Source organism: Muscardinus avellanarius (assembly GCF_963383645.1).
Source record: "Muscardinus avellanarius genome assembly, chromosome: 13".
NCBI classification, from domain to species: Eukaryota; Metazoa; Chordata; class Mammalia; order Rodentia; family Gliridae; genus Muscardinus; species Muscardinus avellanarius.
This window is the reverse complement of record NC_137799.1, coordinates 74354064-74368237: the sequence shown is the minus strand read 5'-3', so window position 1 is coordinate 74368237 and position 14174 is coordinate 74354064. Positions and strand designations below refer to the sequence as shown.

General features: G+C 41.4%; 1 protein-coding gene across 6 annotated transcripts in view; it reads left to right on the top strand.

The window, feature by feature from the left end:
* Positions 1-14174, top strand: part of PTAR1 (protein prenyltransferase alpha subunit repeat containing 1) — a gene marked incomplete at both ends in the record, with an annotated part of 54233 nt that overhangs the window by 29404 nt on the left and 10655 nt on the right. For all 6 annotated transcript variants that reach the window (XM_080708850.1, XM_080708849.1, XM_080708848.1 and 3 more), the window contains one exon: positions 9095-9308. In XM_080708850.1, the coding sequence (XP_080564976.1) occupies positions 9095-9308 (214 nt within the window). The remainder of the gene's footprint in view (positions 1-9094; positions 9309-14174) is intronic.

Genomic DNA, 14174 nt, shown 5'->3' with positions numbered 1-14174 from the left:
TTCCATCTTCTAAGATCTTCTTCGATTTCTTTTTTCAGTGTTTTATAATTTTCTTTGTACAGATCTTTTACTTCCTTGGTCAGGTTTATTCCTAGGTATTTTATTTTTTTGTGGGAGATCCTGAGTGGAAGTGTTTTCTGAATTTCTTTTTCATTGGATTTATGGTTGGTGTACAGGAAAGCTTCTGACTTTTTAAGATTGATTTTGTATCCAGATACCTTGCTGAATTTGTTGATCAGTTCTATAAGCCTTTTGGTTGAGTTTGTTGGGTTTTCTAAATATAGTATCATGTCATCTGCAAATAGTGAAAGCTTAAGTTCTTCTTTTCCTATTTGTACTCCTTTGATTTCCTTTTCTTGCCTTATTGCTCTGGCTAGAGTCTCTAGTACTATATTGAAGAGAAGTGGTGATAGTGGACATCCTTGTCTCGTTCCAGTTTTTAGGGGAAATTCTTGAAGTTTTTCCCCATTTAATATGATGTTGGCAGTGGGCTTATTGTAGATTGCCTTAATAATGTTGAGATATGTTCCTTCTATTCCAATTCTCTGCAGTGTTTTTATCATAAATGGATGTTGAATTTTATCAAATGCTTTTTCAGCATCTATTGAGATGATCATGTGGTTTTTGTCTTTGATTCTGTTTATATGATGAATTACATGGATTGTTTTTCGTATATTGAACCAGCCTTGCATCCCTGGGATGAACCCTACCTGGTCATGGTGAATGATTTTCTTGATGTGGTTTTGAATGCGTGTTGCTAGTATTTTGTTTAATAGTTTTGCATCCAAGTTCATCAGAGATATAGGCCTGTAGTTTTCCTTCCTTGAACTGTCTTTATTCGGTTTGGGTATTAGTGTGATGTTGGCTTCATAGAATGTATTTGGGAGAGTCCCGGTTTTTTCTATTTCCCGAAATAGTTTGAGTAGTATTGGGATTAGTTCTCCTATAAAGGTTTTATAGAATTCACTTGGGAAACCATCTGGTCCTGGGCTTTTCTTTGATGGTAAGCTCTTTATTGCTATTTCAATCTCTTTGATTGTTATTGGTTGGTTTAAGTGTTCTATATCTTCTTGACTCAGTTTAGGAAGGTTGTATTTATCTAGGAAGTTGTCGATTTCCTCCAGATTTTCCATTTTGTTGGAGTATAGTTTTTCAAAGTAGTTTCTGATAATCCTCTGGATTTCTACGCTGTCAGTAGTAATGTCTCCTTTTTCATCCCTTATCTTCATAATTTGAGTTGATTCTCTCTTTTTTTTAGTTAGGTTGGCTAGTGGTTTATCAATCTTGTTAATTTTTTCAAGAAACCAGCTTTTGGTTTTGTTGATTTTCTGTATTGTTTTTTTATTCTCTATTTCATTAATTTCTGCTCTAATTTTAATAATTTCCCGTCTTCTGCTGGCTTTGGGGTTCAATTGTTCCTGCTTTTCAAGGGCTTTGAGGTGTGTCATAAGGCTATTTATTTGAAGATTTTCTGTTTTTCTTATGTGAGCACTCAGTGCTATAAATTTTCCTCTTAATACTGCCTTCAAAGTGTCCCAGAGGTTTTGATATGTTGTTTCTTTATTTTCATTTGTTTCTAGAAATTTCTTGATTTCACCTCTTACATCTTCTATGACCCATTCTTCATTCAGAAGTGTGGTGTTCAGTCTCCACATGTTTATGTTGTTTCTCTGGGTCTTCTTATAGTTGATTTCTAGTTTCATTCCATTATGGTCTGAAATGACACAGGGAAGTATGTAACATTTTTTAAATTTGCTAGTGCTCATTTTGTGTCCCAGGATGTGATCTATTTTGGAGAAGGTTCCATGAGCAGCTGAGAAAAATGTAAACTCTGCTGTAGTTGGGTGAAATATTCTATATGTGTCCAAGAGGTCCATTTGGTTAATGGTGTTCTTTAGTTCTGAGACATCTTTACTGACCCTTTGTCTGGAAGATCGGTCTAGTATTGTGAGTGGTGTGTTGAAGTCTCCCAGTATTATTGTGTTGGGATTTATGTGTGGCTTCATGTCACAAAGAGTTTGATTTATGAAAGTAGCTGCCCCTATGTTTGGGGCATAGATGTTGATTATTGTTATTTCCTCTTGCTGGACTATTCCTTTTACCAGTAAAATGTGACCTTCTTTGTCTCTTCTAATAAGTTTGGGTTTGAAGTCTAACTTGTCTGATATCATAGTTGCTACTCCTGCTTGTCTTCGAGTACCATTAGCATGGATTACCTTGCTCCAGCCCTTTACCTTGAGTTTGTTCCTATCTTTACTTGTGAGGTGTGTTTCTTGTAAGCAGCAGATGGATGGATTCTGGCTTTTAATCCATTTTGCCACTTTATGTCTTTTTATTGGGGAGTTGAGGCCGTTTACATTCAGTGTGATTATAGAGAGATAATTTTTAATTCCCAACATGTTAAGATCTTATTTCTGTTTGAGATACTGTTTATTCTTCTTTGCTTAGTTGTCTGCTGGATGGGAATTCTTGTTTCTTTGGTTCTGGCGTGAATTACCCATTTCCTCTTTGCAGTTAATCTCCTTGAGTATTTTCTCTAGCGCTGGTTTTGAAGACATAAATTCCTTCAGTTGCTGTTTGTCATGGAAGCTTCTTATTTCCCCATCTAATTTGATGGATAGTTTTGCTGGGTAGGAAATTTTTGGCTGGAAGTTGTTTTCTTTCAGAGTTTGGAATATGTTACTCCAAGCCCTTCTGGCTTTCATAACTTGGTTTGGGAAGTCTGGAGTGATTCTAATTGGTTTGCCTCTGTATGTCACATGGCCTTTTGTTTTTGTTGCCTTTAAGATTCTCTCCTTGGCTTCCACATTAGTCATTTTGACAATTATGTGGCGTGGGGATCCTCTTCTCTGATCCTGTCTAAAGGGAGTTCTATAAGTTTCCTGGACCTGTGTATCGACCTCTTGCTCTATGTTTGGAAAATTTTCTGCTATTACTTCCCTGAAGAGATTGTTGATCCCTTTGGTTTCACCTTCTTTTCCCTCCTCTATTCCAATTATTCTTAGGTTAGCTCTCTTAAAATGGGCCCATATTTCTTCAATGTCAGATTCCTGCTGTCGGGTTTTTTTTTCTAAATTAGAAACTATGCGTTCATTTTTAGAATGATCATCTTCAAGAAGCGAGATTCTATTCTCCATGTGGTCCAATCTGTTGTTTATACTTTGAATTGAGGCCTTTACTTCATTAATTGCATCCTTTATCTCTTTTTGACTCTCTCTAAATTCTTTTCGAAAGTCCTCTATTATTTCTAAAGTTATTTTCCTAATTTGATCTTCTAGAGATCTTTGGGTTTCTGTGTTATCAGATTCTGATGTTGTGGTGTTGTTGGCATTCACTGCTCCATTGTTATTTCTCTTTCCCATGATTTTGGAAGTTTGTGCCTTCTCTGGGTTCTTCCCTGAGTCACTACAAGTTCACTTAAGATGCTCTGGATCTCTAGTCTATGGTATCTCAGTCACCACTACTCCTTTACTGTGTTGTATCACAAAGTCTCAGACCCAGGGAGTCAATCAAGGCTGCTTAGACCGTGGGGGGTGCCAAGTTGGGCGTTCTCCAGTGGGGAGTTGTGACTATGGTATGATATCTCTGCCACTGCCACTCCCCCACTGGGCTGCACTGCTAAAATCTCCGACCCAGGGAGACTATCTGCGCAAGTCCCTGGGAGTGCAGTACTGGGATTTCTCCCCTACGGGCCGCAATTTGACTCACGGTTGTTGAGTGCGCTGATGGAGCTGTAGTGAACTCGGTGGATTCGCTGCTGCCGCCACTGGCAATATGGCACCACTGCCACACCCTCGGCCGTGATGCGGCGTATTTCTTCTCTGGTTTTGGTCTCTGCTCTGAGTCCTTGCCAGTTGTGCTGCGCCCAGCCCTTGGGAGCTTTAGATGTTCCCTGCACCAACAAAACTGCTGACTGCCGCCCGGCTGTTCAGCACCTGCTCACCTCGGCTCGCTGTCCACCCCTCCTCTCAGGCAACTGGTGGCTGGTTGAGTGGGTTGGTCTAGGGCTGTCCGGTGAACTCGCCGCTGCCGCCAGCAGTAAGACGCTGCTTCTGCATCCTAAGCCGCGAGGCCAGAGTACCTCCTCTCTGGATTTGAGCTCTGTTTTGAGTCTCCCTCCTCTCTGGAGCCTGGTGTTGCTAGGGGAGATCTAGGCCGCGCCGCTCCGGCCGCTCTGCGCCGCGGCTCTGGCTGCTCCGCACCACGGTTCTGGCCGCTCCGGCTGCTCCGGCCGCTCTGCACTGCGGCTCTGGCTGCTCTGCACCGTGGGTCTGGCCACTCCGGCCGCTCCGGCCGTTCCGCGACGCGGCTCTGGCTGCTCCGGCTGTTCTGGCCGCTCTGCTCCGGCTGCTCTGGCAGCTCCGCTCAGCTGTTCTGGGCACTCTGCTCCGGCTGCTCCGGCCGCTCCACTCCGCGGCTCCGGCCACTTCGCGCCGCCGCTCCAGCCAATCCGCGCTGCAGCTCTGACTGCTCCGGCTGTTCTGGCCGCTCCGCTCGGCTGCTCTGGCCGCTCTGCTCAGCTGCTCGGAACCGCGACTCCAGCTGCTCTGTACCACGGGTCTGGCCACTCTGGCCGCTCCGGCCGTTCCGCACCGCGGCTCTGGCTGCTCCGGCTGCTCAGGCCGCTCCGCTCAGCGGCTCCCCCCAATCCGCGCTGCGGCTCTGGCCGCTCCGGCTGCTCCGGCCACTCCGCGCCGCGCGGGCGCGGCACTTCGGGCTGGTTTTTTTCCGGTGACTTGTTTTTCCAGCCCTTTTTCTCTGTCCCTTGTATTTACCGTTTTTATTTCTTTGCTGTGGTGTTTTCTGGCTCTGAAAGGCGCTGGTTTTGAGGTAGTAGAGTTGGATTGTTAGCGGGACTTGTAAGTGCCGCTTTCCTCCGTCGCCATCTTCCCGGAAGTCCAAAATAACTTCTGCGTACCACGGCTCCGCCTCCGCGCGTTCAACTCCGCGAGGTTAGCGCCGGCCCGGCCCCCTGCTCGGAACGCCGCAGTTAATCTCTTTTGAGTATTTTCTCTACTGCTAGTTTTGAAGGCATAAATTCCTTCAGCTTCTGTTTGTCATGGAAGCGCCTTATTTCCCCATCTAATTTGATAGATAGTTTTGCTGGGTAGGAAATTTTTAACTGGAAGTTGTTTTCTTTCAGAGATGGAATATGTTACTCCAGGCCCTTCTGGCTTTCATGACTTGGTTTGGGAAGTCTGGAGTGATTCTAATTGGTTTGCCTCTGAATGTCACTTGGCCTTTTATTTTTGTTGCCTTTAAGACTCTCTTTGGCTTCTACTTTGGTCATTTTGACTATTATGGGGCGTGGGGAACCTTTTCTCAGATCTTGTCTAAAGGGAGTTCTATACATTTCCTGAACCTGTGTATCGACCTCGTGCTCTATGTTTGGATACTTTTCTGCTATTACTTCTTTGAAAAGATTATTGATCCCTTTGGTTTCACCTTCTTTTCCTTCCTCTGTGCCAATAATTCTTAGGTTAGCTCTCTTAAGATAGGCCCATATTTCTTCAATGTCCAATTCCTGTTGATGAATTGTTTTTTCTATGTTATAAACTAAATGTTCATTTTTGGAGTGATCATTTTCTAGGAACAAGATTCTATTCTCCATGTAGTCTAATCGATTGTTTATAGTTTCAATTGATGCCTTTACTTCAATGATTGCATCCTTTATTTATTTCAGACTCTCTCTAAATTCTTTTCTAAAATCCTGAATTATTTCTGCAATTACATTCCTGATTTAATCTTCTGGAAATCTCTACATTTCTGTGTTATCAGGTTCTGTTATTTTGAAGTTGTGAGAGCTCATTGCTCTGTTGTTCCTCTATCCCATGATTTCAGAAGTTTGTGTCTGTTGCTTTTGGTAGATATCTTTCAGTATCTAGGTGTCACCTGGTATATTCAAGGGCAAGTTGTGATCAACAGTGAAAAATGAGTAAGGAGGGAAGAGAGGAAGTAAATGGAAGAACGGGGTAAGGTCAGATAGGGTCGAATAGTATGAGTATATGAGTTTGTTAAAGTGGTATATACTAGAGATTAGAGGTAGTAGAATTCTAGTAACCAATGTATAGTTTCTGGTATAGTGATATAAATTGGATTGAATGCAGGAATAGGGAGCGATTAAAAGAAGAGAAAAGATAGGAGAGAGTAGATTTGTACAAGGGAAGAAGCTTGGGAGAGTATTTGGTATGAGGGTTAAAAACAAAAACAAAGCAAAACAAAAATAATAAAACAAAACAAAAAACCCACAAACCCTTTTCAAAAAAGAAAAAAAGCAATCAGGTATACACAGACAAAAAAAGAATTAAGAAACCCAAACAATCCCAGCAATGAATTGATTCGACACTACAAACAAATTCAGCCTCTCTCTCTATGTAGATACTGATTGCTGTGGTGATCTTTCCCTCTGTGAGTCTGGTTCTCTGAGTCCTCTCAGTCTATGCAGATGGACGATATAAATAGGGTTGGAATTAATACTGAGTGAAGGTCACCCTCTACACTTTCCACAGACTTAGAGTCTAGGTCTCTCCCTGCCTCTGTTGGCAACCTATGCCTCTGAGACCAAACTCAATGTAGGAGTCTCAGTTCTACACAGTTAGGGCTGGGCTATTCTGACTTCTCCCTGTTCCCCACAATTGGGGTGTCTGTGGTATTCCCGGCAATCCTACTCATTGGGTTTAGAGTTAAGCGTAAGATTCCCCCCACACTTTCCACTGCTCTGAGCGTGTCTGGGCTTCTGATATGATCAACAGCAGATCCCACTCCCACCTTCTCTGGGTTCTTCTCCAGTTTACTATGACTTCACTTATTGTGTTCTGGATCTCTGGGAGTGTGGTAGTCTCCACTGCCACTGCTCCTTCCCTGAGTTGTATCTCAAAGTCTCAGACCCAAGAAGTTTGTCTCAGCTGCACCAGGCTCTGAGGCTGCTGAGCTGGGGGCTTTCCTTCAAGGAACTATAATTAGGATGTAGTAATTTCTGCCACCCCTACTCCTGCATTTCGTTGAACCGCTAGAACTCAGACCCAGAGAGTTTATCAGAGCTGGTTGAGTCCCTGGGGGTGCAATGCTGGGATTTCTCCTGTAGGGGCTGCCATTTCACTTATGATTGTAGTGGTGCAGGGCTGGAGATTTCGTGGGCCTGGTTAACTCACTGTCTTGGTGGCAATATGGTGTCACTGCCATGCCCTCGGCTGTGAGGCTGATGTATCTCCCCTCTGGTTTGAGCTCCACTCTGAATCCCTGGAGACCGTGATGGACTTAGCCACTGCAACTTTTAGCTCATCTTCGTGCTGAAAGAACTGCTGAATTACATCCACCTGGACTGCAATTGGTTGCTTTAGCTCCTTTTCTTATCCTCTCTGGAGTCTGGTTCTATGAGGCAAGATGGTGTTGGCGTGGCGGCCACCGCCGTGGTGGGTCAGTTTTTTTTCTGCTTCTCTGGTTGTTCTAGTCTTCCTTTTTCTGTCTCTTGTATTTATAGCTTTTATTTCTTTATTGATAGTTTTTTTTTTTTTTTTTTTGGTGGTACTGGGGTTCCTGGAAGCCCTTCTACCTCCGGGCTACACTCCCAGACCTATTTTATATTTTTTATTTGGGAACAGGGTCTCTTAAGCCAGCGAGGCTGGCTCCGAACCAGCGTAATCCTCCTGTCTCCGTCTCCCAAGCACGGGGATTACAAGCATGCGCCACCACGCCAGACTATTGATAGTATTTTCTGACGCTGTGAGTTGTTATTTTTGCCACTATGGAAATCAAGTGTCAGCAGTGCTGATAGAAGCTGCTTTACTCGGTCATCATCTTCCCCTCTTCCCTATTTTATTTTAAAACAGGGTCTCACTATGTTTCTGAGGGCCTGGCTAAATTGCTGAGGCTGACCTTGAATTTGTAATCCTTCTGTTTTAGTTTCTCAAATACTAGGATTACAGGCATGCACTATCACACTTGGCTAAAACTTCAATTGCTTAAAAGTGATGAGCGAGGTGTGGTGGCACACACTTGTAATCCTGGCATTTGGGAGGCTGAGACAGGAGAAGCACATTTCGCGGACAACCTTAGCTACTTAGTGAGGCCCTTTGCAACTCAGACCCTCTTTCAAATTAAAAAATTTAAAAAATAGGGCTGGAGGTATAGCTCAGAGGGAGACTGTCCCTGGGTTTCATCCCCAGTTCCCCAGTACTGTTAAAAAAAAAAAGTTCCATCACTTTTTTTGTACCTTTTGGTTAGAAATTTTTATTCTAAAAGAATGTTTTTAATAAGAGGAAAATATTTGTACAAATAAAAAGTGCTAAGTAAGCCAGGCATGGTGGCGCATGCTTGTAATCCCTGCGCTTGGGAGGCGGAGACAGGAAGATCGCGCAGGTTCGAAGCCAGCCGCGCTGGCTTAAGAGACCCTGTTTCCAAATAAAAATATAAAAATAGGTCTGGGAGTGTAGCCCAGAGGTAGAAGGGCTTCCAGGAACCCCAGTACCACCAAAAAAAGAAAAAGTGCTAAGTAGTTGGAATCACTTTTGGTGTTTTGATTTAATGTAAAGCTTAAGCAGGCAAAGGAGAAATCTATGGTTAAAAACATTTTTAAAGATTCTTGATGGTTTATTTACATTGTATTTCTTTCTAAATTTTATTCTATAATATAGAGATTTTTCTTAATGAAAGATGTCAAAATGCAGCTTGATGTTTGCAAACAAATATTTATAGGGTGAGGCATGCCCCTGTTAAGTGAAGATGTAAACCATGACTCTGCCTCTGGTATTTACTCACTGTTAGTACTCCAGAACCACCACCACAGACCAGTTCCTTTTACATTTCCTGGCCATAGGAAGTATGGGATTTGTCATTTGAAACTGAGGATATTCTCTTTTCAACCCATTTAAATTTCTCTTTTCTTTTGGCCTTCCTGTATCCCCCCCACACCAGCATTCATACTTCTAAATTTGTTTTTAAAACAAAATCCTCTCCTTGCCTACTCCCCAAAGTAGGCTTATAGATAGCTACTATTTTGCATTGTATGTGAATGGAAATACGAATGAAGAAAACTAGTTGTTTTCCTCTCTAATTTATATTCTTTTCTTCTCTTTCCTTCTTTATACCTTAACAGGCGATGGGTGCTACAACACCTAATTCAGGAAAGTTCCTTGCCTTCCTTTGTGATGAAAGCAAACTTGGGAACAATTCCTGCAGAGAGGACACAGCGACTAATACAAGAAGAGATGGAAGTCTGTGGTGAAGCCGCAGGGAGATATCCAAGCAATTACAATGCCTGGTCTCATCGCATTTGGGTTTTACAACACTTGGCCAAGCTCGATGTCAAGGTAGGGCTATTCTTCAGTCTCTGTGGGCAGACTACCAGTTTGCCCTCTAAATCTTCTGATAGTAATTCATCCTCAGAATAGCGTTAAAGGAGTAAAGTAGAGCAACTTGTGAAGCTGTGACAGCAGTCACCTCCAAAGAAAGCCTGGCAGTTACAAGAGTTTACATTCCCTGCAAGTGCAGTTTCAGACATTGTTAAAGCTCGTGCATTGGTAAGCAAAAGGGAACTCACATTGGTTTGAAACAAGAAAAGATTAAGCCTTTTAGAATTGGAAATATTTCCTGGTAGTCTCTGGTTATGTGACTTAATAGGCTGAATCAGCTTGCTGTCTTTTCACAATTCCCTCTCCTGGAAGCTAAGGGCAGAGCAGGGACAGAAGACCTCACCTAGGTGTCCCCAAATTTGGCACAGCCTGTAAATTGCCACAAGATTCCTAAGTCCCATTCCAGGCCTACTAAATCAGAGTGAGGGTGGATCTAGAGATGAGTATTTTCCACAGGTTCAGGGGATTCTTTGGGTGCACAGTCAGGATGGAAGCTCTAATAGCCTAATCTTTTCAGTTTAAAAATGACACATTTCTAGACAATTTTAATGGCTTAGACTTAGCCACAGTTGCACAATTTGTTATTCATCAAAATGAAAGCCAGGTATTCCTTGTGCTCCTTCCTATATATTGCAACATCCCAATTTTTTTTTTCTTCTCTTCTTCTGGTGTTACAATGCCATAAGAATCTAGGGTCTGGCCGGGCGTGGTGGCTCACACTTGTGATCCCCACGCTTGGGAGGCGGAGACAGGAAGATCAAGCAGGTTTCAAGCCAGCCGCGCTGGCTTAAGAGACCCTGTTTCCAAATAAAAAAATATTAAAAAACTAGGTCTGGGAGTGTAGCCTGGAGGTAGAAGGGCTTCCAGAAACTCCAGTACCACCACCAAAAAAAAACCCAGATGAATCTAGGGTCCTTTTCTAAAAAGCTTCCCAGGCTTAGGACAACCAAAAGGTTAAGATACCCAGACTTAGTAGCCTATGCCTGTAAATCCAGTACTTGGGAGGTTGAGACAGGAGGATCTCAGATTCAAGGACATCGTTCAGTGATTTAGACCATTTCAAGAGATTATATGTGTGTGTGTGTGTGTGTGTGTGTGTGTGTGTGTGTGTGTGTGTGTGTATGTATGTATGTATATCTGGGGATGTAGCTCAGAGGTTGAACATCCCTGAGTTCAGCCCTAGTACCATAAATAAATAAGCAGACAAATTCAAGTTGAAGTTCAGATTGTCAACTGGTATTTTCATATTCATGGGGAAATGTCTGTAATTAGCTTAACTACCTCTTTTGAGTTATCTACCTCCTCAGACTCCTTTTCCCATCTTTTGTTTCCTAGCCAGAGATTCCTTCAATACAAATAAGAATTTTTACTTTCAGGGGATTTTAAGCCACAATTTTGGAAAGATAGCTATTCCCCTTCCAGTTTATATGGCTGTGAGCTTTAGGAGAGAAAGCCAAATACTGGAGTAAAAAGAACAAAGTTTAGAATCACAGCAAGCTTAAGTTCAGACTCTGCCTTTACCAGCTATCAGAAGTAGGATACTCCTGGATTTCATCCGCATTGTATGTATGTGTGTGTGTTTATATATATACATATATATGTACATATGCATATATATCACATGCATAAAGTGAACTGTCCTTTCTTTATGTAAAAACTTGAAAATGACTTTTTAAAAGTGCTGGTATCTTGTATTGATAAGAGTATGAAAGTGAGCATTGTAAAAGTTATAATTTTACTAAAGGGCAGTCAACATGGTAGTATTTAGTAGACTTTAAGAGATTAAGTCGTGCTAACTTCAGCAGCACATAGGTGGGGAGAATATTATCTTTTAACAGTTCTACTTCCAGGTAGTCACTCTAAAGGAAAATGGGGGCCAGATGTGGTGGTGCATGTCTGTAAGCTCTGTAATCAGTCCTTGAGAGACTAAGACAGGAAGATCACAGGTTTGAGGCCAGTGCCTGATAATGTAGTAAGACCCTGTTTCAAAATAAAATAGGGCTGGAAGGAAGGGAGAGAAAGGAAGGGGATGTAGTATCGTATGATGAATAATTAAAGGCTTCATTCCATAAACATAGGGACCTAATTTGCATTGTGGCTCTAACATCAGTTTGCTCTGTAGCCTTAAGAAAGTTACCTAGCTTTTCTAACCTTTGTCTTCCTCCTCTACAGTGGAGATGATGAAAGTACCTATCTTATCCAATGAAACACATTGAATCGGGAGGATCCACATAAAGTAGTACAGCCCTTTTACTAAGAGCTCAATAAACACTTGCCATTATATTAAACGTGAAGGTGTGATTCTAAAAAGTAGCATTTATACTGGTAAAAAGAGAGAAAAGCTAACCCTCCAATAGGGAGGGGTTACTTATATTACAGTACATCACAAATCAGAATATTTTGTTGTTCCTAAACATTATACTTCAGAAGATTGTTTAAAGTTAGTTTAGCCAGGCGTGGTGGTGCACACTTGTAATCCCCACGCTTGGGAGGCTGGGACAGGAGGATCGTGCAGGTTCGAAGCCAGCCTCAGCTACTTAGTGAGGCTTTCAGCAACTTAGTGAGACTCTGTTTCCAAATAAAATATAAATAGGTCTGGGAGTATAGCCCGGAGGTAGAAAGCCTCTGGGTTCCACCCTCAGTACCACCAAAAATAAAAAATAAAAATAAAAATAAATAAATAAAGATAAATGTTTATAATAAGTTAAAGTTATAAAACAATATGAGTATACTTCCTGCAATTTTAATATATTTATTAGCATTGAATTGGGTAGCAAACACTTTTAAATTGTTCAGGATAATACCTGGCATAATGTTAATATTTAACAATTAGTTGTGCTTATCAACAATACATGTGCAGTATTGTTAGCGAATTTTTTGTAGTTTTATAATAAGCCTATATTAATTGTTTAGTCAAGGAAAGAGTTTAGAGACTAAAGAATGGTTAGTGGTGGTATAGGGTAGAATCGTAAGACTTTAATTTTATATTTTGTTTTTTATGATGTTTATATGTTTAAGCAGTTATATATTTAGTAAATTTTTAAATCTTATTTTTGAGGGTTGAGTGGGAGGAAAAAACTCATAGTAAAGCAGAACTTTTTAATTACTAATCAATTAAAGTCAATATGGCATGTCCTGTTGCCGACTAATCTCAGTTGGGTCGTTATTGTCAGCTCCCGGTCAAATCCTCAGAAAGATGGGGCAAAAGGCAGGTGTTGTCCTGCAGAAACTTATCTGCAGCGATTCTTTCCCCTCTATGAATTCCTTAAGTTTTTAGGTACGGCGCTTTGGAAAGAATCTGAGGTGGACAAAGGCTTCTTGAGCCAATGACACTTTATTACAAAAACCCCGAAAAATTTATACCCTTCACCAGTGAGATTAATAATAGGAGAAAAAAGAAAGGGAAGGGGGGCAATCACAGCAAAACAATAGTGAATTACATATAAACAAAGTAAATGACTAATCCAGCATTTAGGAGATAAGCTCCTGATCTTTGATATTGCAGCAGGGCAGGTCCAAGGGTAAATTCCAAAGGCAATACAGGCACGCCCAAGGCCCAGGGCTTGGAGAATACGCCTTCTCATGGAATCTTCTTTTGCTTTCTTTTTTAAAGTTTCCATCTATATCCATATGACAAGCATGGGGAGATGTGGCTGTCCAGGGAGATGCGATGGGAGTCTCTCCAGGTGTTGGCATTTTACCTTCTAAATCTGAAAGCTTAAGCAAACTCACAACACAGTTTGGCAGGCAAAATACCACAAACAACACCACAAGGTTCTTGGTTTTAATTGTCAGATGTATTTCCTTAACTGCTGAACACTCTTCTTTAGACAACAAGCTTATCATATTCATTTCTAAACATGCGGTCAGCCTCTCTGTCTTCAGGAATATTTACACTGGGCGTAAAAGTCACCAATCTTTTTCCTTGAGTCTATTGTATTTGGGCAACTAAGTTGTTTATCAACTAAATTGCTTTAAGGTCACACACAAGGTTTTTATCTTTTCTGTCTCTAGGCAGGATCTCAAGGGTAAACAAAGTTACCTTAAACTGAGCTACCTTACCGGAGTTAATAGCTTAACCTAAGTTAGTGATAGTGAGGGTCGGAGACCCTTTGTGATTGCTGCAGCTGGAATGCTTATCACAGCATCTGAATTCTGGCCAGTTTTTATTATTATTGAGCAGAGCCAAGGACGTTTAGGCAAATTATTAGAGATTTTATTTCCACGGACTCAATTTCATCATAGTCCTGATTTCACATCATTGGAGCAATTCGTGTAGAGAGTTAAAAGAATAATAGTAAAAGTGGAGGGTACTTTGGCCAGAGACGACACCTCCTTCTCGGGGCTTTTTGCCGAATTAACTATGTGGAGTGGGGTCTCAACACATAGATGCCGAGGCAGCAGGATGTCTTGGCAATGTCCACTGAGAAATCACATGAAATACAAATGACCAGTAGAGTTAAAAGTCATTAACCATTAGGGAAATGCAGATCAAGACCACAAGGAGTGAGATGCAACTTCACAACCTCGAGTGGTTGAAATAAAGACTGACAGTAACAATTGTTTAAGAGGATATGGAGAAATCGGAAGCCATATTTGTGAATCAGGAGAATGTAAAATGGTGCAGTCATTGTGGAAAACAGTTTGCCATTTCCTCCAAATAGTAAACATAGAATTATTACACTTAATAATTCTATTATAATGTAATTCTATTATAATATGAAAAAAGTACAATTAAAGCCTGTATATTGTATTTTAAGTGTGTGTGGGGGGGTAGTTACCACATATGACCCTGCAATTCGATTCTTAGATATATACCCAAAA